The sequence below is a fragment of the Arachis hypogaea genome, chromosome 9 (genome assembly GCF_003086295.3).
Source record: "Arachis hypogaea cultivar Tifrunner chromosome 9, arahy.Tifrunner.gnm2.J5K5, whole genome shotgun sequence".
NCBI classification, from domain to species: Eukaryota; Viridiplantae; Streptophyta; class Magnoliopsida; order Fabales; family Fabaceae; genus Arachis; species Arachis hypogaea.
Window position 1 is genome coordinate 23,595,913 of NC_092044.1, and position 23,910 is coordinate 23,619,822.

Genomic DNA, 23,910 nt, shown 5'->3' on the forward strand with positions numbered 1-23,910 from the left:
CAATTAAATATTTCGCTCCGCTTTAGATAGCTCAAGCTCAATATACAACTCGATGCACGACATTCGATGGCGATTTTCAATATACATTGAAAATATTGCATGCATGCTCACTTCATCCGTCATGTATTTGGTTTGAAATTGAACAAACCCACCAAACACGGATAAAGGACACTTGTACAAAATACATGATACTCTCCTAGATATTTGAGAATCTATCTTCTCATAAATCACACCTTTTAATTCCTCAAATGACAATGTGTACGGAATAATAATATCTAATGGATTTTCACATACAAATTGAACTCCTTTATACATTTATAATAAAATCTGTCCATAACAATATATTTTCAAAATAACTCTATCATCCATAATAATATACGTATACTAAACACTTTCAATCTCACTATTATGTTTTTTTGAAAGAATGAAGAAGAAGAAGAACCAAAGAAGAGGAGCAACATTCCTTCCTGGTTTTTTGAAATAGACGAAGAAGAAGAAGAGCTAGTAGGGAGTTCTCGAAATGATCTTTATGTACGTATACAACAATAAGTAAATCGGACAGTCCGACCGCCTCCTGGCATTTCAAATTTTTTTCATAATACTAATCAGACTGTTCGATTGGTTTCAAAAAAATTTTTCTATCCAGAAAACTCTGGCTCTGATTTCAGTACCCACGAAATTCTGTTCCACACAAATTAGACCGCCTGATTTGTGTCCCTCTCTCTCTGTAATGAAATCAGACGGTCCGATTTCTTCCATCAAAACTAAAAATTGAACGCCGTCATAACAGTGTGTATTCCTCTAATACTCCATAATTCAGCGTAACTCACATGTCAACCTCATATAAAAAAAATTAGCTGAATATTTGTTCTTAGTACGTAATCAAGACCCACGTGAGAATGCAAATTTAAGCAGAGACATGGCCCATAAAAAGTCACATAGAATATGTGCCATGAGTCAGTAAAAATTTGAGAATTGATATTTATCTATGTGAGTATAATTAATTAAAGGCTTTTGAGCCTTTAATTTAGATAGTTTCATTTGTGTGTAATTAAATTAGTTGAAAGATACCAGCAAACCGTGAACTTGGGTATTAATATGAATTTAATGCAGTCTTTAAACTGACTATTTAAACAACCAATGGATTTTTACTTAATTGGCTATTTCACAAACAATCAAATTCTACCTTCCATAACCACTATAAATTGAATTTGTGTGGCACAAATATAGTAGAATTAGATCATCCATGAAGTCACTAACCAAATATATTTTGTCCAAAGAACCACCTTGACGGCATTATCTCAATGACCGATTTGGTTGTATATAGGATTATGTGAGAAGTTACAGGTTCGGTTCAAAAGGGTTACAGAATTTGTCTTTTAAGGTAAGTAATATTTGTTTTCAGAGACTAACACTACAAGAAAATACGTCTATTGCCACGCTTTAAAAGCGTGGCAAAAAGCCAAAAAAGCGTGGCGATAACTTTTCGCCACGTTTTTTGAGCTACCGCCACGCTTTTGAAAGGATGGCCTATGAAAGAGTGGCGATTGCTACGCTTTTTATAGACTGTCACGTTTAAAAGCGTGGCTGTAGGTGGGAGATATAGCCACGCTTTAGAAGCATGGCAATAGAGGAAGATACGGCCACACTTTAAAAGCGTGGCAATAGGGTTAGATACGGCCACGCTTTTAAATCGTGGCAATAACAAGAGATACAGCCATTAAATCACAAAGCTCACTATCATTGCTGTCATGTTGAAAAGGAAATTCTACTTCACATATCAAATAACTAACACATTCAAAATTGTATCAAAGTTAATATTAATTAAGAGCTAAACCCAAAATAAACTGAGTTACACCAGTAATCAAATCATTCTATTAGTAGTATCTTTCTATGATCTACTGTACCATAACCAAAATAATCATTCTAAGGACATCAATTGAAACCTAAAAGGTTGTCAAGAACTATACAATGGCATAGCAAACTTGAACAATATTAAACTAGTAACACAAGGTGTATTTCGAAACGATCAAGAAGCATGAAATCAATCAGCCTACACGGATGTGGCGAGCAAGCTGAATGTCTTTGGGCATTATGGTGACCTCTTGGCATGGATGGCACACAAATTGATGTCCTCAAACAAACCAACCAAGTAGGCTTCAGCAGCTTCGTGGAAAGCAAGGACAGCATGGCTCTGGAACCTCAAATCAGTCTGCAAACATAATAAATCAATCAATAAATAGGAATCATTACATATTTTACAGCAAAAAATAACCCAACGCACCAGGACTAAAAACTAGAAAATTTTTCATAAAAGAACTAATCTTATAACCTTGTAGCAACTTCATGTTGTGAGTAGGACTACTGAAATTGTGTTAACTAGCATTAGTAATATGCTGCCAGCTGTACAAGCATGTGCATACAAAGTTCAAGTGTTAAACGTTAGAGTATTCTTGTGGAAATTTACGTAATCTACTACATTACAGCAGACATAACTACAATGGCGCCCTGAGAGTGTTTTTTGGAGCACTAATCCAAGGTGATCCGGCAATGGCGAATCTTCACAATGCATTGATATGCTATGGCAAAGCATATTGTATACCCACACGTGGACCCACCAATATGTTTTCTGGCTTTGGACCATCTAACAGTTCCAAACCACTTGTGTATCCATAAAGATAAGATATCATAATTCAAGTCCAAAGAAGAAAAAAGACTTTGAATATTAAAGTATGAACCATACTGTAATTTATGCATTAAAAATTATTTTCTTATACGCATGCACTTTCCTTTCCTTTTAAGCAACACATTAACAATCATGTGTCGAATTTAAGGTTTGGACAATAGTAATATAAGCTTACCAGGGGTATAAAGAGGATAGTTGGACCACTCTGTTGAAAGACCCAGTGCTTGACCCACCTACCATTTGGAAAAACAAATCATATTTATCAATTTCAAAATCTGGTGAAAAAATTCTTGGGTCATTAAGAACAAGCATGGAAAACTAAATTATGGAATGCGTTATCCTTTTTCTCCTTCCTGACTTTTGCCTTCTATGGAAGAACCTCAAGTAATCATTATGACCATGGTAAATTCTATTATGCTAAATTGTCTGCAAGATTTTAGATGCATTAATAGCACCATTCAAGAAAAAAGAAAGTGAAGAAATGAAACAAGAAAAAGATCACCAACAAATTAATTCTAGAGTAATAGATTCTGGAGCAGGGTGCCCACTTCTGTAATTAAACTAGAGTAAATAAAATAAGATTTGTCAGAAACACCAACTAGCAAATATACACACAACATGGAAATTAGCTATAGATATACCAAGATAAATCTTCTTTATGCGACAGAGTTGTATTTATTATGTTTATGGAATACTAAATAACCTATTAGTCAATGCATAATTGACCCATAATTAAAAAATATTAAGTCACCTTAATACCCCAATCATATTCTGGCCCTCCAGAATTATGGCTAGCACTCATAATAAATCCACCATTTGCCTATTAAAGTATAAGGAAATGAGAAAAATGATTAGCAAGTGAGCTGAAAAGGTATATGCTAAAATAAATAGGATAAAAAGGGGTTAATTAGATTGGTTTGCCTTCTGCTTCCTTATCACAACAGAAATAGCCGGTGTTGACAATATACCTTCTGCTTCCTTATCCATTGTGACGACACTGGCTCGGGGATCGACAGTTTGAGAGTTGCAACAGGAATCTCCCATGCTTTAGAAATCTGGAAGAAGAGAGCAAGGGATAAGTCAGGACAACTTCCAATAGAATAATGTTATCAAATAAACTAGAATTCTATCCCTGAAATGAACAGTATTGCCTAGTTTATGTTAAAGATAAGAACCATTGCCTCAATTATACAATCAAAATGATCATGGTTACATCAATGCAATGAGTTAATCAGAAAACATGCACAGTACCATGTACACTGCAAAAAAGAATCAAACAAATCCAACGCCTAAATTCAAATGAGTTGGTAAGAACATAGATCAGGTTCCTTATTCCTACTACTATTTCTTTCATTCAGGTTCTAGCCAACAAAGTAACAAACCAAGAAAGCCAAGTTACCAGATCCAATCGCCATAAAAAACCAAATCCCTTTATATCAAACTCTAAATCAGAAAATTACCAGTTTAATTGAAATTGAAACATACCAATCCATAAGCTCCCGGAAATCCAGAACTGCGCTTCTTGTCATTCATAGATCCCAAAACCTTGGCGTCGGAGTCAACGTGCACCGCAACTAATTCCTTCTGCTCCTCAAGATCTGTGGAAGAATTCCCACTCTTGCCTCTGCCATCAACTACTCCCAAGTCCATATAGAACACGAGACCAACAAAGAATGCATAAAACCCTACGAATCCAATCGCCTGCCACAGGAAGATCTCTGCGCTAAGATACACGTAGAAGAGGAACATCGCTGCCGTCAAGTAGAAGAGCACGTCTTTGACGAAGGGCGCGGGGTCGAGGGAGAACGAAGTGGCGTAGATGGTGACGAATCCGACAACGAAAGCGGAGACGAAGGTACCGGCATAGAGGATAGCGCCAAATCCGGTGTGGTACTAGCCGGAGCGGAGGGCAGCGAGGGAGGAAAAGACGTCAGGGGAGCCTGATACAACATCATTGGCTGCATATGCGGCACAGACGCCGAAACCGCAACACCACCGGCAGCAGAGGCGACGCCGAGAGCCATTGCAGCCGCAGAGCTAACACAAGGAGGTGGAATCGACGGATTCTGGTAGGCAAGGCTGGGCGGAGCGGCGCCTCCGGATGAATTTGGAAGCGGGGAGAAGTGCGGTGCCTGAGGAGACAGTGGCCGGAAGGAGGGGGTGGCGGGAGGCGCGAAAGGAGGTCCAGTGGAGACCTGAGGCGGCACGTAGGAGAAGGTGGGATGATGCTGCTGTAACGGCGGTGGGGGCGGTGGCGCGAAGAGCAGAGTAAAATTGGGATGTGGAAGGTGGAGCGTGAGAGGTTATTAGGGTTAGGGGTTGTGAGTGACGGAGACTGAGAGAGTCTCGAAGCTTTTGAAGTTTCAGGGTTAGTAGGATTCAGGGTTATTGGGTTTGGGGTTATTAGTTTTTTTAAAACCTTTTTGGCCACGCTTTTAAAGCGTGCCAAAAGAGTACCAGGATATGGCCACATTTTGTAAGCGTGGCCGTAATGAAATCCTGTCGCCACGCTTTTAAAACGTCCTTGTTTCTCTTTATGGCCACGCTTTTGAAGCGTGGCAGAAAAAAACGTGGTCGTTGATCCTTTTCGCCACGCTTTTGAAGCGTGGCAAAAAAATTGGCCAAATCTCTAATCTATCGCCACCCTCATAAAAGCGTGGCCATTGACCACTTTTGGCCACGTTTTTGAAGCGTGGTAAGAAAAAAACGTGGCCATAGTCCTTTTTTCTTGTAGTGTAAAATTGAAATTAAAAAACTAAGATTTACCATTATATTTGGTGGTTAGAAAATAAAACTAAAATTTTAGTTTTAGGATACAAAATTTTAATTTCTGTATTATCTCTAAAATATAGGAATAAAGGAGACTAAAATTTTTAGGACTTGTTACGGTAGGTAACCGGAGATTAATACGACGGATGGCGTTTGGCGGCCCAAGTGTGTGAAGGAGGAGAACTCCGGGTGGATCTGCAACTCGGGAGGCTCTGTCCGACTTGCGCTCGCGAGTGAATGGGGGTGGTACCTGCAAAGACACTCCGATGCCTAAGTTAGCAAGAGTGTGAGCAGGTCTAGAGAGTATTGGACTTAGGGATACCTGAGGGGTGTCAGTGTATTTATAGTGGTGAGCCAATAACCACCGTTGGAGTAGTGCCGTATCTTTAGGGTGCTAACCGTCCCTATTATCTTGGGGAGGTTAAGATATGGCTTTATGAAGCGGTTAGAGAGATTTTAGGGGCGGTTACTCATTTGAATGAGTATTTATCTGCCAGTTTAATCTCATATCCGACTTCTTCAGACCAAGTCGTGGTTGATACCAACTTCTTATGTGAAGGTCGGTACTTAGCTAGGCTCTAATCCTTCAGGTTAGGCCTTTTAGTTGGACCTGGGCCTTTGCATTGGGCCAGGGTATGAACAGTGCCCCTACTTGAGCCCAAATTTTCTTTAAAGTTTGGGTTCAAGTATCAACTCGGGTTCACAGTCGACTTGCTCGAGGGAAACACGGTCTTAGAAACCGACGTGATTTTCGCGACCTTTTGTTTCTGACAGTTACGTCAATTCAAGCGTCGTGTCCGTTGGGGAAGCGTTAAGGGCTTTGGTAACGGTGCAACCTCATTAATGACTGCTCTGCTTTTACCATTATGCCCTTTAGCGTGTTTATAAATACTTTCCCTCTCTTTCATTTTTCCGTTTCTGCAATCTTTCAAATTTCTTCCTTCCTTGTTCGCGTTGCATTCTTGCGTTCGAAGATTTCTGTTCTTCTCCAACCTTCATTTCTCGGATAAAGGTTAGTTTTGTTTCTTCCATATCATGCTTTATGTTTGCATGTTTTGTGAGTGGATAGGTTGACCTATAGATTCTAGCTTCGTATCTCTCCTCTTTAGGGGCCGTGTTTTTTGATTTTTCCCTTTCTTTTTCCCTTTTGTAGGTCTCTGCCACTTTTCTTTATATAAAAAAATGGCTTCCGTAGACGTCCTTTCTCAGTGGGTAGATGTTACGGTCCTTGGGGAGGAACCGTTGGTCGATGCTGAGTTCATCACTCATCTTCGTACTCATCACAGGCTCTGTACTTCGGAGGAGGACGAGCCAAAATATGAACTGATAATCCCGGGTCCTGAAGACCGGGTCTGTTTTGGGAGAGAAAATGAGGCGGCCCCTCATTTTTTCTTTATGTATGAATGCATGATCACCCGCTTGGGTGTTTTTCTTCCTTTCTCGGATTTCGAGATATCTGTTTTGCAACACTGTAGAGTTGCCCCTACTCAACTTCACCCCAACTCTTGGGGTTTTTTGAAGATCTATCAGTTTATTAGCCATGCTCTGGACTTCCCGACCTCTTTGAGGATTTTTTTCTTTCTCTTTCATATGACTAAGCCCTTTAGTGGGCTAAACAACAAACAGCAATGGGTATCCTTCCGAGCCATACAGGGTCGGAGGATTTTTACCCTTTTCGACGAATCTTTTCATGACTTCAAAAACTTCTTTTTCAAAGTTCAAGCCGTAGAGGGTCACCACCCCTTTTTCCTTGATGAGCACTCTTCCCCTTGCTTCCCCCTTTATTGGCTGGCGGCCTCCTCTCCCGAAAAGTATGGTCTGGATGACCTAGACGAGGTGAAGGCGGCCGTTGTGGGGTTTTTCCGAGAAGCGTGGGGGAGGGCCCCATACTTGGATACGAGGAAGATCCTTCAGGGGACGCCGACTTTTGTTCAATCTTGCATAGGTAGTGCATGCATTTCTTATTTCCGAGTTGTTTCTGCCAACTTGTATTTTACCGACTTGTAACTTGGTTGTTTCTTTTGTAGATATGGCAAAAAGGAATGCTCAGGAGTCTTACCAAAGGGTGCAGGAGGCTAAAGCAAAGTCCCGGGCTAGGTCCGGTGGTGCCAAGGCAATCCCCTCCCCTCCTCCTCCTCCTCCTCCTAGGACTGTGGGTACTCCCTCTCAACCTATTATAATCTCTTCCTCAAGTTTGTCCCGACCACTCCCTTCTGCCCAACTTCTCTCCGAGCCAGAGAAGAAGAAGCGCAAGACTTCAGAGTCTGGCCCTTCTTGGGATGGTGGGGTTAAGGCGGATGCTCTTGCATTCGTCCGAAAGAATATCTATCCTTTAATAAATATGGATGATGTTTCTGTTCGGAACCACCTCACCGCTCTGGCCGAGGAGAGTTTTAGGGCGGCGGGAGTTTGTGGCAAACTTTTGGACATCTTTGAGAAGACTCCCCTCAGCTCTTTGGGGGCAACCTCAAAGGTTGAGGAGCTGGAGGGGAGGCTTCTTGTTTTTCAAAAACATGAGAGGGAGTTGAAGGAGGAGAGGGATAGGTTGAGGGAGGAGAGGAATAGCCTTCGGGAGAAGGAAAGCCAGCTGCAGGCCCAACTTACCTTGGAGGCGAATTTGAGGAAGACAGCCCAGGAGAGTTACCAAAGTTTATTCCGGGATGTTGTGGCTGTGAGGAAGGATTTGCTGAACTCTCGGAATGCTTATGCTGAGTTGGAGGACTCTATCGCCGAGGGCGCCGAGGAGTCTTGGAGAATTTTCTTGGAGCAGGTCAGGGTTATAGCTCCCGACTTGGATCTTTCTCCACTACATCCTGACAAAGTAGTTATTGATGGCGCCATCGTTGATCCTCCTGTCCCCGAGGTCGTTTCCGAGTCAGACCTGAAGACTCGGGGACAGAGGATTATTGAGTCTCCTCCTCATTCCCGAGATGCTCCGAGTTCTTCAGCTGCTCATCCGACTTCCTCTACAGCTCCTCCTCCTGGCCCTGGTGGTGCTCCTCCCGAGTCTGGCGGTGGTGATTCCTCTACTCCCTTGAAGAAATGACTCTTATTATTTTTTATGGCTATATAGGGGCCCGGCCTGTGGGTCCCCCCCTTTTTTAAACTTTTATTTATCTGTTGGTGGTTGTGAACAATTTCTTTTTGGCCTTTTAAGGCCGTAAACAAAATATTCTGATCTGTGCCCTTTTTTTTGGATAAGGGTTTTTAAACAAAGTAAATGCCCTTTTTTGGATAAGGGTTTAAGTTACCTTGCGCGCGCATGCTTTTCTATTTTTGATATTTCGAAGAACCCCTTTTGATCTTTTTCCTGAAAACCTTTTTCTTGGCTTGTCTTGCTTTTTCGAGCCCTTTGGCTTGAGGGCTTTTTACGCAACCTTCGATCCCAGGTTTTTCAATCTCTTTTCGGTATCCTTTATACTCAACTTTGCTTTTTGATGAGTTTTCATGACTTAGGTTATTTTTGCGATGCGTTTTTTCTTTGCTCGGAGCTCGGTTTTCTTTTACTCGGAGCTCTTTCGAGTTTCTTTTACTCGGATTTTCATTTCGACTTAAGAGTCGGATTATTCCTGAGTTCTTACGATCAACTCATATAACCTCTTTACGCCGACTTGTACCTCGTCGTTTTATCCTGACGACCATCTAGGTCGGTTCATGGGATTTTCACGTTTTGTCGAGCTTAAGTCGGCGCGTTTCGTAGAAAAACTTATAAAAAATAAAGGAGGATATTAAAAGAGATATTGTAAATGAAAAAGATCTTTATTAATTGGGGAAGGTACCTTTTTTGCTACTAAGGGTCTTGATAGCCTATTTGATGGTCTATTTTCCCTTAGCCTCTACTATGATGCCTCGTTAAAAACCCTTCTCCAGAAAAAACCCTTTTTTGGGAAAAAATCATGAAGCTGGGAAAAGAGTACATCAGGGAGTAGAGTTCGCTTTTAACTGTAGTACCTTTTCATATTACAAGCATGCCACGACCTTGGTAGCTCAGTGCCATTCAGGTCGGTTACCTTATAATAACCTTTCCCTAACACTTCCTTGATTTTGTATGGTCCCTTCCAGTTTGCGGCGAGCTTTCCTTCTCCTGATTTGTTGACTCCAATGTCGTTTCTGATGAGGACCAGGTCATCCAGGACAAAAGCTCTTCGAATGACTTTCTTGTTGTATCTAGTAGTCATCCTTTGCTTTAATGCCGCTTCTCTTATTTGGGCACCTTCTCGGACCTCGGGGAGCAAGTCGAGCTCCTCTTTGTGCCCCTGTATATTTCCGACCTCATCATGGAGAATTACCCTTGGGCTTTGCTCATTGATTTCTATTGGAATCATGGCTTCTACGCCATAGACTAGTCGGAAGGGTGTTTCTCCTGTGGCGGATTGGGGGGTTGTCCTATAAGCCCACAGCACTTGAGGGGGCTCTTCAGCCCAAGCTCCCTTTGCTTCTTGTAGTCTCTTCTTTAATCCTGCCAGTATGACCTTGTTAGCTGCCTCGGCTTGCCCATTGGCTTGTGGGTGTTCCACCGAGGTGAACTGATGCTTGATTTTCATACTGGCTACCAAACTTCTGAAGGTGGCATCGGTGAATTGGGTTCCATTGTCTGTGGTGATGGAATAAGGTATTCCATACCTTGTGATGATGTTTTTGTAGAGGAACCTGCGACTTCTTTGAGCGGTGATGGTGGCTAATGGTTCTGCTTCTATCCACTTTGTGAAGTAATCTATTCCCACGATCAAGTACCTGACTTGTCCTGGCGCTTGGGGGAAAGGACCTAACAAATCCATTCCCCATTTTGCGAAAGGCCAGGGGGAAGTGATACTGATGAGCTCTTCTGGGGGAGCCACGTGGAAATTTGCATGCATCTGGCATGGTTGGCACTTTTTCACAAAGTCTGTGGCGTCTCTTTGCAAAGTCGGCCAATAGAATCCTGCTCGGATTACTTTCCTGGCTAGTGACCTTGCTCCGAGATGGTTTCCGCAGATCCCACTATGTACTTCCTCCAACACCTCGGTGGTTCTTGAGGTCGGTACGCACTTCAGCAATGGTGTTGATATCCCTCTTCTGTAAAGGACATTTCTCACCAAAGTATAATGTTGTGCTTCCCTTCGGATCTTTTTAGCTTCTTTCTCCTCCTTGGGGAGGATGTCGAATTTCAGGTATTCGACCAAGGGATTCATCCATCCGAGGTTTAAACCGACTACTTCAAGTACTTCTTGTTCATCTTCTGTTTTTGATACCGAGGGCTCTTGGAGAGTTTCTTGGATCAGGCTTCTATTGTTTCCTCCTGGTTTGGTACTTGCTAACTTGGATAGGGCATTTGCTCTGCTATTTAGATCCCGAGTTATGTGTTTAACCTCGGTTTCTGCAAAGCGCCCAAGGTGCTCCAAGGTTTTCTCCAAGTATCTCTTCATATTGGGGTCCTTTGCCTGATACTCTCCACTTATTTGGGAGGTCACCACTTGTGAGTCGCTGTAGACCATCACCTTTCACCAGGTAGTCGGTTTTTCCTCTTGCTCTCCTGCATATTCTGCAATGAAGTCGGCGAGGCATTGGGCTTTAATTGCTGTCCGAGTTTCATATTTCAGATCAAACTCGGAGAGCTCTATTGCCCATTGAACCATTCTCCCTGCAACATCCGTCTTTTGGAGGATTTGCTTCATGGGTTGGTTCGTACGGACTCTTATTGTGTGAGCCTGAAAATAAGGTCGTAGTCTTCGTGAGGCTATCACTAAGGAGTAGGCAAACTTCTCTAGTTTGTGGTACCTTAGCTCAGGGCCTTGTAGGACCTTACTGATAAAGTAGACCGGGTGTTGCCCGACCTCATCTTCTCTGATCAGGGCTGATGAGACAGCCCTATTTGCCACGGATAGGTACAGGACGAGGTCTTTTCCCGGTATTGGTCGGGTTAAGATAGGAGGTTGACTTAGGAATCTTTTGAACTCTTGGAACGCCTCCTCGCATTCCAAAGTCCATTCAAATTGGCATCCCTTCCTCAATAAAGAGAATAGTGGAAGGGATTTCAGTGCCGATCCCGCCAAAAATCTGGAGAGGGCTGCAAGTCGGCCATTGAGCTGTTGAACTTCTCTCAAACAAGTCGGGCTTTTCATTTCTAGGATGGCTCTGCATTTGTCGGGATTGGCCACAATCCCTCTTTGTGTTAGCATGAAGCCTAGAAACTTCCCTGCTTCTACTGCGAAGGCGCATTTTGTGGGATTTAGTCTCATCCCATGTAACCTTATAGTGTTGAAGACTTGTGAGAGGTCGGTTAGGAGGTCGACTTCTTGCTTGGTTTTTATTAACATGTCGTCGACGTATACCTCCATTAAGCTCCCTAAATGGGGGGAAAACACTTTGTTCATCAGCCTTTGATACGTGGCTCCTGCATTCTTTAGTCCGAATGGCATGACCACGTAGCAATAGTTGGCTTTTGGTGTGATGAACGATGTTTTCTCCTGGTCGGGTTCATGCATCGGGATTTGGTTATATCCCGAGTAGGCGTCCATGAATGATAAGTATTGGTACCCCGAGCTGGAGTCCACCAGGGTATCAATACTCGGTAGGGGATAAGGGTCCTTAGGACATGCCTTATTCAAGTCGGTATAGTCGACGCACATTCTCCATTTACTATTCTGTTTCTTGACTAGCACTACGTTGGCTAGCCACGTTGGGTATTTGACCTCCCTAATAAAGCTGGCTTCCAGGAGCGCCTGTACTTGCTCTTCTACTATTGAGGCTCGCTCTGGGCCGAGCTTGCGTCTTCTTTGCTGTACAGGTCGGGATCCTGGGTAAACCGAGAGCCTGTGGGACATGAGCTCGGGATCAATCCCGGGCATGTCGGAAGCCTTCCATGCGAAGAGGTCGGAATTAGCTCTTAGGAGCTCCCCCAACCTTTGTTTTAGGGTTTCCCCTAGGTTGGCTCCTATGAAAGTGTTTTTTCCTTCCTCCTCGCCGACTTGTATCTCCTCGGTTTTTCCTCCCGGCTGGGGTCGCAACTCTTCTCTGGTCCTTGTGCCGCCTAGCTCTATGGTGTGGACTTCTTTGCCCTTTCCCCTCAGATTTAGGCTTTCGTTGTAGCACTTCCTTGCCAATTTCTGATCTCCCCTTACCGTTGCTATTCCTCTAGGAGTCGGGAATTTCATGCAAAGGTGGGGAGTGGATACCACTGCTCCAAGATGATTAAGGGTAGTCCTGCCAATTAAGGCATTGTAGGCTGACCCTTCATCGATGACTATAAATTCTATGCTTAGAGTCCTTGATTTTTCCCCTCTTCCAAAAGTGGTGTGAAGGGGTAAAAATCCCAGTGGTTTTATTGGCGTATCCCCTAACCCATATAGGGTGTCGGGGTAGGCTCTTAACTCTTTTTCATCTAACCCTAACTTGTCGAAGGCGGGCTTAAAAAGGATGTCCGCCGAGCTTCCTTGGTCTACTAGGGTTCTGTGGAGATGGGCATTGGCTAGGATCATGGTTATCACTACGGGGTCATCGTGCCCGGGGATTACTCCTTGCCCATCTTCTTTTGTGAATGAGATAGTGGGGAGGTCGGGTGTCTCTTCCCCGACCTAGTAGACTCTCTTGAGATGTCTTTTGCGAGAAGATTTGGTGATTCCACCTCCCGCAAACCCTCCTGAGATCATATGGATATGTCTCTCTGGGGTCTGTGGTGGCGGATCTCTTCTATCCATGTCATCTCGCTTTCTCTTTCCGTGACCGTCCGACCTTTCCATGAGATATCTATCAAGCCGACCTTCTCTAGCCAGCTTTTCTATCACATTCTTAAGGTCGTAGCAGTCGTTAGTGGAGTGACCATATATCTTATGGTACTCGCAATAATCGCCGCGGCTTCCCCCTTTTTTATTTTTAATAGGTCTAGGGGGTGGCAGCCTTTCAGTGTGGCAAATCTCTCTGTATACGTCCACTATAGAGGTTTTTAGAGGAGTATAAGAGTGATATTTCCTGGGCCTTTCGAGACCGAGTTCTTCCTTCTTCTTGCCTTCCCTTTCCCTTTCCTTAGATGAGGAAGCGGGTCCGGGTCGCCAACTCAGGTCTCTTAATTTTGCATTCTCTTCCATGTTGATGTACTTTTCGGCCCTTTCCTGTACATCACTTAGAGAAACGGGGTGTCTTTTAGATATGGACTGGGAGAAGGGACCTTCTCTAAGCCCATTGACTAACCCCATTATGACTGCCTCTGTGGGCAGGTCTTGGATCTCCAAACATGCTTTATTGAACCTTTCCATATAGGCTCGTAAAGACTCTCCGACCTCCTGTTTTATTCCCAGGAGGCTCGGTGCATGTTTTACCTTGTCCTTTTGGATTGAGAACCTCATCAAGAACTTCCTTGAGAGGTCTTCAAAGCTGGTGATGGATCTCGGGGGGAGGCTATCAAACCACTTCATTGCTGCTTTTGATAAAGTGGTCGAGAAAGCCTTGCATCTCGTAGCGTCGGAGGCATCAGCTAGATACATCCGACTTTTAAAGTTGCTCAGATGATGCTTTGGATCCGTGGTTCCATCATAGAGGTCCATATCGGGGCTTTTAAAGTTCCTTGGAACTTTTGCCCTCATTATGTCCTCGCTGAAAGGATCTTCTCCGCCCGGGAGTTGGTCTTCTTGTTCATCGCGGGAGTTCTTGAGGGAGGACTCCAGCTGTAAGAGTTTTCTTTCTAACGCTTTTCGCCGTTCCATCTCCTCTTTAAGGTACCTTTCGGTTTCCTTCTGTTTCTCCCGTTCTTGCTCCAATTGTTCCAGGCGGCTATGGACTAATCCCATCAATTCAGTTATGTGGGATGGTCCACCCTTTTCCGACTCACGTCCATCTGAGGAATTTACCTTCAGATTCTTCACTCCGGAGGTACCCTCTCTGTGTTGGTCGTTATCTTGCTGTTGGGCCATGTCTTCATTGTCATTACCCATGTCTAGATTCTCTTGTTCAGAATCTGTTTCTGCATGGCCTTCTTCGTGGGATCTATCCGCCATCGATGGATGATCTCTTGGGTCCCCGGCAACGGCGCCAATGTTACGGTAGGTAACCGGAGATTAATACGACGGATGGCGTTTGGCGGCCCAAGTGTGTGAAGGAGGAGAACTCCGGGTGGATCTGCAACTCGGGAGGCTCCGTCCGACTTGCGCTCGCGAGTGAATGGGGGGTGGTACCTGCAAAGACACTCCGATGCCTAAGTTAGCAAGAGTGTGAGCAGGTCTAGAGAGTATTGGACTTAGGGATACCTGAGGGGTGTCAGTGTATTTATAGTGGTGAGCCAATAACCACCGTTGGAGTAGTGCCGTATCTTTAGGGTGCTAACCGTCCCTATTATCTTGGGGAGGTTAAGATATGGCTTTATGAAGCGGTTAGAGAGATTTTAGGGGCGGTTACTCATTTGAATGAGTATTTATCTGCCAGTTTAATCTCATATCCGACTTCTTCAGACCAAGTCGTGGTTGATACCAACTTCTTATGTGAAGGTCGGTACTTAGCTAGGCTCTAATCCTTCAGGTTAGGCCTTTTAGTTGGACCTGGGCCTTTGCATTGGGCCAGGGTATGAACAGGACTGGAGGCTGAAATTTTAATATTTCTTTTTAAACATACTCTCATGTAATCTTTTAAATTTTAAATTTTAAATTTATTCTTCAATTTTCATATTTATGTTAAATTAAATATGATACATAGACATAACTCAGTCTAACATATTTTATATTTTTATACCAAAAACAATATAAAGATTTAATTTAATAGTTATCTTTTTGTCTCTGTCCCTCAGTCTCAATCTTTCATCCAAACTTATTCTAAAAGTTACAATATAGTTTATGACGAGTTAAATCCTAAAATGGTTCTAAGAATAGCGTCGTGTACTATTCTAAATATGACATAATCATGTAAGACCGATAGAAAATCATTTTTCAGTATAGTGCAATCTTGGGTTCATACTAATCATCACTTTTGAAAACATAGAAAACACGAGTAGCCTTCCTCTAGCAAATCGTGCTTAATAATTGTGCAAATTGGTGCCACTTACCCTCCGTACCAATAGAAAGACTTTTTGCAGACATGTTTATCACTTAATGAATAGGTAGTATTTGTTGTTTCGTTTATTAAATATAAATTTTTGATGGAGAGTGACATACGAGAACATATAAAATATATGTTTTTATATTTTGTTTAGTTTGAGATACTAATACATAATTTATAATATATAATTTTTTCTAATTTTATCCTATTTTTTTTATTTTCATTTTGTTTATTATCCTCTCTTTTTTAATAGTTTTTTTTTACAAAGATAATATTAACATTTATAATTTATTGTTCTATCTAGTATATAATTATTAAACAAAATAAAAATTTTGTATTTCATTATGTCTATGTCTTTAATATTTGTATTTTTTGTTTCTCTATCTCAATCTATACATAAACCAAATACAGCGTAAAGTAAAACACTTTTTACGCGGCATGGTCAAATCCATGAGGTGCCTCGTGGAAAAAACTTCCCTAAATTCATCATAATGTGCAAGTTTGTAGTTTGGTAGCACCTTTCAACTAATTTAATAATAAACAAATGAAACTATTTAATATTTTATTTGAATGCAATATGAAAAATGAGAGGAAAAAAATGGGAGAAAAAAATAAAAAGAAATAAAAAAAAGACTTTTTTTTATATTGTTTGGAGAAAGAGAAAATAGGTAAAAAAAATAGGAATAAATTTTTCTTTTGTTTGAATAAAAAAAAAGCAAGAAGAGAGAAAATTATAACCTAATGAAATTGCATTAATACCCTTATTTATATTATATATAAATTATAATATATTAATGTGTTTAAATTATTTTTTTAATAAAAAAATTGATTTCGATTGTATTTCAAAATTTTAACATATTATATCTATGTTAATAATAATATTTTTTGAATTTATTTTTTTATTATTTTTTAAATATCATAAATAAAAAGGTGTATCATTGTTTTTTTATATATATACAAATAAATAATTTTTTAAAAGAATGATAAAAATTACTCATAGATAGCACTGTTGAGCCAACGGTAAAACTGTTGTGAAAAAGAGAAGTCTTTTCAAATTTCAGAGATAATTAGCTACATTAAGAATTTTGCTTTTAATTTTAACACAATGGATAAATTAGTAATTTTACTTTTATTATGGAATTCTCATTAGTTTGTTTCGTAGCTCCAAAAGAAAAAGTTGGATGTAAGTCCCACGTCACTATTTTTTTCTTTCAATCCAATTTCCCTTCTTATCTAATTAATGAAAAACTTTATTTTTTTATCTATTTTTTGTTGTATTTTCTTTTTTTTTTATTGACCCAAACATAGTGTAAAAGTCTAAAAATCTTTAATTAATTATATTTACATAGTTACATATCAATTTTTAAATTTGTACTGATTCATAACACACGGCTCATGTAATTTTTTATGGAGGGCCGTTTACTTTCTGCTCAAGTTTACATTCACAACAAATTAGTACGGCACTCTAATTGTTCTCGTTGCACCACTCTTTGTTTGCTGAAATGGCTTAGAAATTGTAAGAGAGTGATTTTTCAAAGATATTAAGAATGGTTTAAAGAAATTATGAAGGAGTAGGATCAGAAAGAAGAAAGAGAAAAGAAGAATGAAGCAAAGTAAACAGGGCTCTCTACAATATTTGTCTCTTTGAAAATAATAAATAGAAGAGATAAATTGTCTTTTTAGCTAATATATATGGTTACGAACATGTAGTTAGCAATTGTCAAAACCATTTTCGATTGGTGAAATAGCATTTTGGTTAATAAAATGTTCTAGCTTAGAGCAACGTGTTTTATAGTGTTTATGTTTTATATAAGAACACAAAGTAAAGTAAGACTTATAAAAATTAGCTTTTATAAGTTAAATTTTTAAAAGTTATAGTATTTATATTTAGTAAATTAAATTAAAAATAATTTTTAATAAACATAAACAACAACAAGTAAGTTTAGTAAAATAATTTTTTAAATTGAAAAATATTATAATAGACATTATATAAGAATTAAATTTACTTAATGTATAAGATTGTATTAAATTTTTTAATTTTGACAAGTACAACCCAATTTTAAAAAATTCCTTCTTAAGTGCTTTCGAAGATATCCCTAATTTTTAAAAGCAGTAAATACAAGCATGCGTTTTGATTTATCAATGCTTTTGAAAAATACAAGCGTCTCTTCAACAAATTTTATCAAACCAAGTCTAAGGCTTAGTTTGATAAAACTTTTATTTTTCAAAAATAACTTATAAAAACTAGCTTTTTAAAAATTGTAGCATATGTATTTAGTAAATTAAATTAAAAATATTTTTTAGTAAGCATAAGGAATAACAAGTGTATTTCGTAAACTAACTTTTAAAATTTAAAATATCATAATAGACAGTAATGTAAGAATTAAATTTAAATATTAATTAATGTACGAGGTTATATTAGACATTTTAGTTTTGTGATAAGCACAAGCTAACTTAAAAAAAATTCTTAGGTTACGTTTGTTTTTGAGAACAAGACAAGACAAGACATTGAGACCAAGGCATAAATGACAGAGACACAAAATTTAGTATTCTTGTATTCTATTTAGTGATAAAATAGAATAAATTATGAAAATCTATTTTATTCTCATTTTGTTTTCATTCAAAAAAATTTGAGAAGAAAAATATAATAATAAAAAATATAATTATGAAAAATTAACAAGAATAATGAAAGAAAAATAAAAAATAAGTTGTGTCCTATGTTGATATCTTTGTGTCATTCCTGTTAGGATGAACACAAAATACCAATGTTCTAAAAACCGATTTGGACCGGCCGATCGAAGTGGTTGAACCGTGAACTGCTACAAAAAACGACTCGAACAAATGTTAAGACCGCCAATTTCAAAAATCGCAATTGAATCGTCGAACCGGCCAAGAACTGGTCGGTCGAACCGAACCATGATCCAGCCAGTTTTTTGAATAAGGGGCAAACGAAAAACGCGTTGCTCTGTCCTGTGCCCCTCCCCTTTTCATTGCTAACTTTCCTTCCTTCATTCTCCACAGATCAAAGAAAGAAAACCCTAGCTACCCCTCCACAGTCGCCGAACGGAGTGAGTGACCCATTGCTGTCGTCCGTGGTTGTCCGAGGCTTCTCTCTTCTTACTCGCTTGGCGTTTATCCTCCATCGTCTTTGTCCTGCGCGCTGTCGTCTCGTCGCCGTTTCGTTTATAACAAATAGAAAATAAAGCTTTGGTAGCGCTGAGAGCCCCTTGCCCCATTCTCTTCTTCTTCACTCTCCAGAACTCAACTGAACGTCAAGGCCTCTCAACCAAAGAAAAAGTTAAAAACCCTAGCCTTAGCCGCCGTTCGTTTGTCCGTCGATCCACTGCTGTCGTCTGTTCGTCAAACCCCAGAGCCCCAGACTTCAAAGGTCAGTTCACTGCTCAATTCTTCTGCATTTTTTTATGCCCTATTTAATGATTATTTTATTACTGATTATTTGAATGTTTTGTGTTAATTTTTTAAATGATTATTTGATTACTGATGACCCTGGTTCTGCTATGTTCCTATTTTGTGTGTCGTGATTTCGCTGATTATTGAAGATCTTGTGATAATTGATTATTTAATTACTGCATTATCATCTTTTGCACCTTTGTTGTTGATGAGCGGATAATTTATACGCTTTTTGGAATTATTTTTAGGTAGTTTTTAGTAAGATCTAGCTACTTTTAGGGATGTTTTTATTAGTTTCTATGCAAAATTCATATTTCTGGACTTTACTATGAGTTTGTGCATTTTTCTGTGATTTCAGGTATTTTCTGGCTGAAATTGAGGGACCTCAGCAAAAATCTGATAGGAGGCTGAAAAAGGACTACATATGCTGTTGGATTCTGACCTCCCTGCACTCAAAATAGATTTTTTGGAGATACAGAACTTCAAATGGCACGATCTCAATTGCATTGAAAAGTAGACATCCAGGGCTTTCCAGAAATATATAATAGTCTATACTTTATTTGAGTTTAGATGACATAAATTGGCGTTCAACGCCAGTTCCATGCTGCATTCTGGAGTAAAACACCAGAAACACATCACAAACCAGAGTTAAACGCCAAAAAAAAGTTACAACTTGGCGTTTAACTCCAAGAGAAGCCTTTGCACGTGTAAAGCTCAAACTCAGCCCAAGCACACACCAAGTAGGCCCCGGAAGTAGATTTCTACATCAATTACTTATCTCTATAACCCTAGTAGCTAGTTGAGTATAAATAGAACTTTTTACTATTGTATTAAGGGTCTCTCAGAGACCATTTGGTCTTATTCCCTATTTTTCGCATTCACGTATCATTTGGGGGAGGCTGGCCATTCGGCCATGCCTAGACCTTGTTCTTATGTATTTTCAACGGTGGAGTTTCTACACACCATAGATTAAGGTGTGGAGCTCTGCTGTTCCTCGAGTATTAATGCAATTACTATTATTCTTCTATTCAATTCAGCTTGTTCTTATTCTAAGATATTCGCTGCACTTTAACATGATGAATGTGATGATCCGTGACACTCATCATCATTCTCACCTATGAACGTGTGCCTGACAACCACTTTCGTTCTACCTTAGATTGAGCGCGTATCTCTTAGCCTCCATTCCGAAAGATCAGAGTCTTTGTGGTATAAGCTAGAATTATTGGCGGTCATTCCTAAGATCCGGAAAGTCTAAACCTTGTTTGTGGTATTCCAAGTAGGATCTGAGATGGGATGACTGTGACGGGCTTCAAACTCGCGAGTGTTGGGTGTAATGACAGACGTAAAAGAATCATTGGATTCTATTCCAACATGATCGAGAACCGACAGATGATTAGCCGTGCTGTGACAACGCACTTGGACCATTTTCACTGAGAGGATGGGAAGTAGCTATTGACAACAGTGATGCCCTACATACAGCTTGCCATGGAAAGGAGTAAGAATGATTGGATGAAAGCAGTAGGAAAGCAAAGATTTAGAAGGAACACATTATCTTCATGCACTTATCTGGAATTCCCACCAATGAATTACATAAGTATCTCTATCTCTATTTTATGCTTTATTTATCTTTATATTCGAAAACCATTATAACCATTTGAATCCACCTGACTGAGATTTACAAGGTGACCATAGCTTGCTCCAAGCCGACAATCTTCGTGGGATCGACCCTTAGTCACGTAAGGTATTACTTGGACGACCCAGTGCACTTGCTGGTTAGTTGTGCGAAATTGTGAAAAAGAGTGATATTACAATTGTGCGTACCAAGTTGTTGGCGCCATTGAGATCACAATTTCGTGCACCAGTTATCAATTCATATGTAGATGTTAATGGTTTGACCTTCAACAGGATTTAAGATAGCTTTTGTTATTAATTTTGTTTATTTTTTATTTTTTTATTGTGAATTGATATTAAAATGGCCCTTCTGTGTCTTTCTCTTTATAGATGCTTACCTGGGTATCCCTTCAATTGTCCCAAGCTGCAGATTACTCCTAAGAATGGCTTATCAAAGAGTGACACTGATAAACTATTGTCACTCCTCTATGATTAAATATGATTCTAGTTTATACCTCAGTATATGTCTCTATTCGTACGCTTCAATGTTGTTGTTGAATTGTTGACCTTTGATGCATTTATTGTGCTGTAGGTAGTGTTGTAGTAATATTTATGGCTAGGATGAAATATTGGTTAGCAACAGAATGCTTTGATATTTTTGGTTCCTTGGTGTCAATGCTGAGAGCAATTAAGAGCAAACATGTGTTATGATGGCCAAGTTGGTAGAAAGGGAGCCACAAGGTGGAAGAAGTATTAAGTATGTATTATTGAATTAAAAGATTTTTAAAAGCATGATTTGTACATTATCTAAAGAAAGTTGAGGTAGGATTCAATATTGAGTAGTTGAGACTTGAATGGCAAGAATAAATTACTAAACCAAGCATATTTCTATGTGATTTTATTTTGAATTCTTCATGTGTTCTTCTTTCTTTTAATTCTTTGAATGTAACTACTGATCTTTTTTGGTTTCCAAGAGTTTACTAGACATGTTTCAGTTCAATTATTTCCTCACTTCATTTCATGTAATCATATATTCATTTTTTTTTCAAAATTAGTTGCTCTTTTTATTTGCATATCTGTTATGACATAGTTTGTTTATTGAAGCTTCCGTTTTTACTAAAATTGAAGCTTTTATCTTAATTTATGTATTTTTATTTCTTGTTTATTCTAAAATTTGGTTACAATTTGATATAGTTGGAGACAGGGAAGCAACTTTTAACTCAGCGAGGCTATCTTCGCTTCCGACCGTAAATGAAGGAGGAGAAGCATCATAGAAAAACTTTTTAACAGTATTCAGTTGTTTGTCATCAAATTAGAAACCTTGGACAATGATTCTTTAGAGTGTTTTTATTTATAATTATATTTTAAAGTGTTTATATATAATTTATTTATTATTTTATTATAAAACGGTTTTTTCGGTTGAATCATAGTTAAACAGGTTAGTCCAATAAATCAGTAAATCAGTGACAAAAATGGTTTGATGACCAGTTCGATTTTCAAAACCTTGCAAAATACAATAATTTAGTGTCTTTGGATATAATGTCTTTATTCATGTCTTATCTATCAAATACGATTTTGTGTCTCCGTATTACTATCTCGGTGTTCTATCACTGTAAACAAACACAATATTAGGTGCTTTTAAGAGTACCTTAACTTTAAAAAATTACAAACACAAATACATACATGAACTTTTTAATTTACCAAAAATAAAACGAAATATTTATTCTTTTGAAAAGTATAAATGTCTCTTAAAAAAATAAAGTGAAATAGTGGAACCTACAGTATCATCACACATGCTATAAATTAATCTTGAAAAATTTTCAGTACTGATAAAATAAAAAATTATAAAATTAATTACCATTGAATTTTAAATCTTGTGTATGTTCTAAGTAAATAAATACTCTTATGATGTTATTTATTTTGGCTGATATTAGTTTTTATTTTAGAGTTTAGCATTTTAAGATTTAAATGTGATTTAAAATTTAAAATTTAAAATTTTATTTGACTAATATTTTTAAAATTTAAATTAAAAATAATAACAAGCATATAATACTAATACGAAAGACAATTAATTTATCATAGTAAGAATGTTGATCTTAAAACACTTTAAAACTTAAAAGTTTCTCATAAAATTATAACTTTCATCACGTGTAAATTTCACTATATCTTAATTTGAAAATAATTAGACTTTGCACTTTTCACTTTACTAATATCATTCTTTATATATGGGATTGATCCATCTTCATATATTTATAAATGTATGTTTACGGGACATTCAATTTAAAGTGTTGGGTGAATATGAAGTTAGATTTTCCATATAACGATTCCAATATACTCTTCCAATATACGACGATGATGACACATATTTTAGGGGAGAAAAACATGATATTACTCTTCCAATTTTTTTTTTTTTTCACAGGGCATGATTTACTTTGCTTTAATTAATTAAAAAATCAATTAATAATTAATTAAAATGTGTAGCCAATTGTGTAATTTTGTATGGGTAAGTATAGCACAAAGTGCTTGGGCATCTCTATAATAGCGAAGTATCCATGCAATAACCATGAGCCATGTAATTAATAAATAAAAAGCTTACCTAGAACCCCAAGATGATAAGTGAGTGGAAATTCGGAGGGCTCTAATTTTCTCGGTATGGTTCTTTCTTTCACTACGCAGTACTCAGCCCAAGTGAATACTCCGAGAACCAAATCACCTTTCACGAACTTATTGTTACAGTAGCCACAACTTTTCCAATAACAGGATCGATCATCAATTGCCTGGAAAGTGAATACATCAACACATGACATTTGAAGCCGAGGTAGGGAGAGGCAAAATTAAAGGGGACACTTTGGACATAATAACCATCTTCTTGCTTAAGGGCCAATTTAGTAAAATTTTTACTTTTTAAATATATTAGTTTTTTGAAAGATAATTTTTTGAAGAGTCTTGTTACTACACATTCAAATTTTTAATTTAGTCTAAATTCAACAAAAATTAATTTTATTAGTGAGACTATGAGAGCATAAATACACGCTTTAACTATCACATTGATGTTAATGTTCGTTTTTCTTCTTTATGTTTTTTTTTTTCATTATCGTTCTTTCGTTGTTGTTGTTGCTGTATTTTTTTCTTTTCTTTCCCCTCTTCCTAGTGATTTTGCAACATTATGTGTTTCTCCTTCTTCTTTATTTTTTGTTTTGTTTTTATTCTTATTAAGAAAGTAAAACAAGAAGAATCATGACAAGATAAAACAAGAAGAAAATAAACAAAAAAAGAAAAAGAAGAAGAAGGAGGAGGAGTAGTTTTGAGTTTGCAGAATTTATCAAAAAAGGGTAAAGTACTAAATTGGTCCTCTACGTTTGGACGTAATCCTGTTTTGGTCCTTAAGGTTTAAAGTGTCCTATTTGAATCCAAAAAAGTTTCATTTAGCTTCA

General features: G+C 38.5%; 1 protein-coding gene and 1 pseudogene across 6 annotated transcripts; both read right to left on the reverse strand.

Moving 5' to 3' along the window:
- Nucleotides 1-23,910, reverse strand: part of LOC112709017 ((+)-pulegone reductase-like) — a 50,286-nt pseudogene that overhangs the window by 22,911 nt on the left and 3,465 nt on the right.
- On the reverse strand, nt 1,804-5,073 carry LOC112710704 (cation/calcium exchanger 5). 6 transcript variants are annotated; one of them, XM_025763069.3, is made up of 6 exons: nt 4,172-5,073; nt 3,655-3,741; nt 3,438-3,506; nt 2,862-2,919; nt 2,333-2,403; nt 1,804-2,212 (listed from the first exon to the last, which is right to left on the reverse strand). In XM_025763069.3, exons 1-5 carry the CDS (start codon nt 4,433-4,435, stop codon nt 2,345-2,347), a joined length of 537 nt encoding a protein of 178 aa, XP_025618854.1. In that variant the 5' UTR covers nt 4,436-5,073; the 3' UTR covers nt 1,804-2,212; nt 2,333-2,344. The 6 variants fall into 6 exon arrangements, with proteins under 6 accessions (XP_025618854.1, XP_025618857.1, XP_025618858.1 ...); XM_025763072.3 differs by having other exon boundaries at nt 3,446-3,506; nt 4,172-5,058; XM_025763073.3 differs by lacking the exon at nt 2,333-2,403.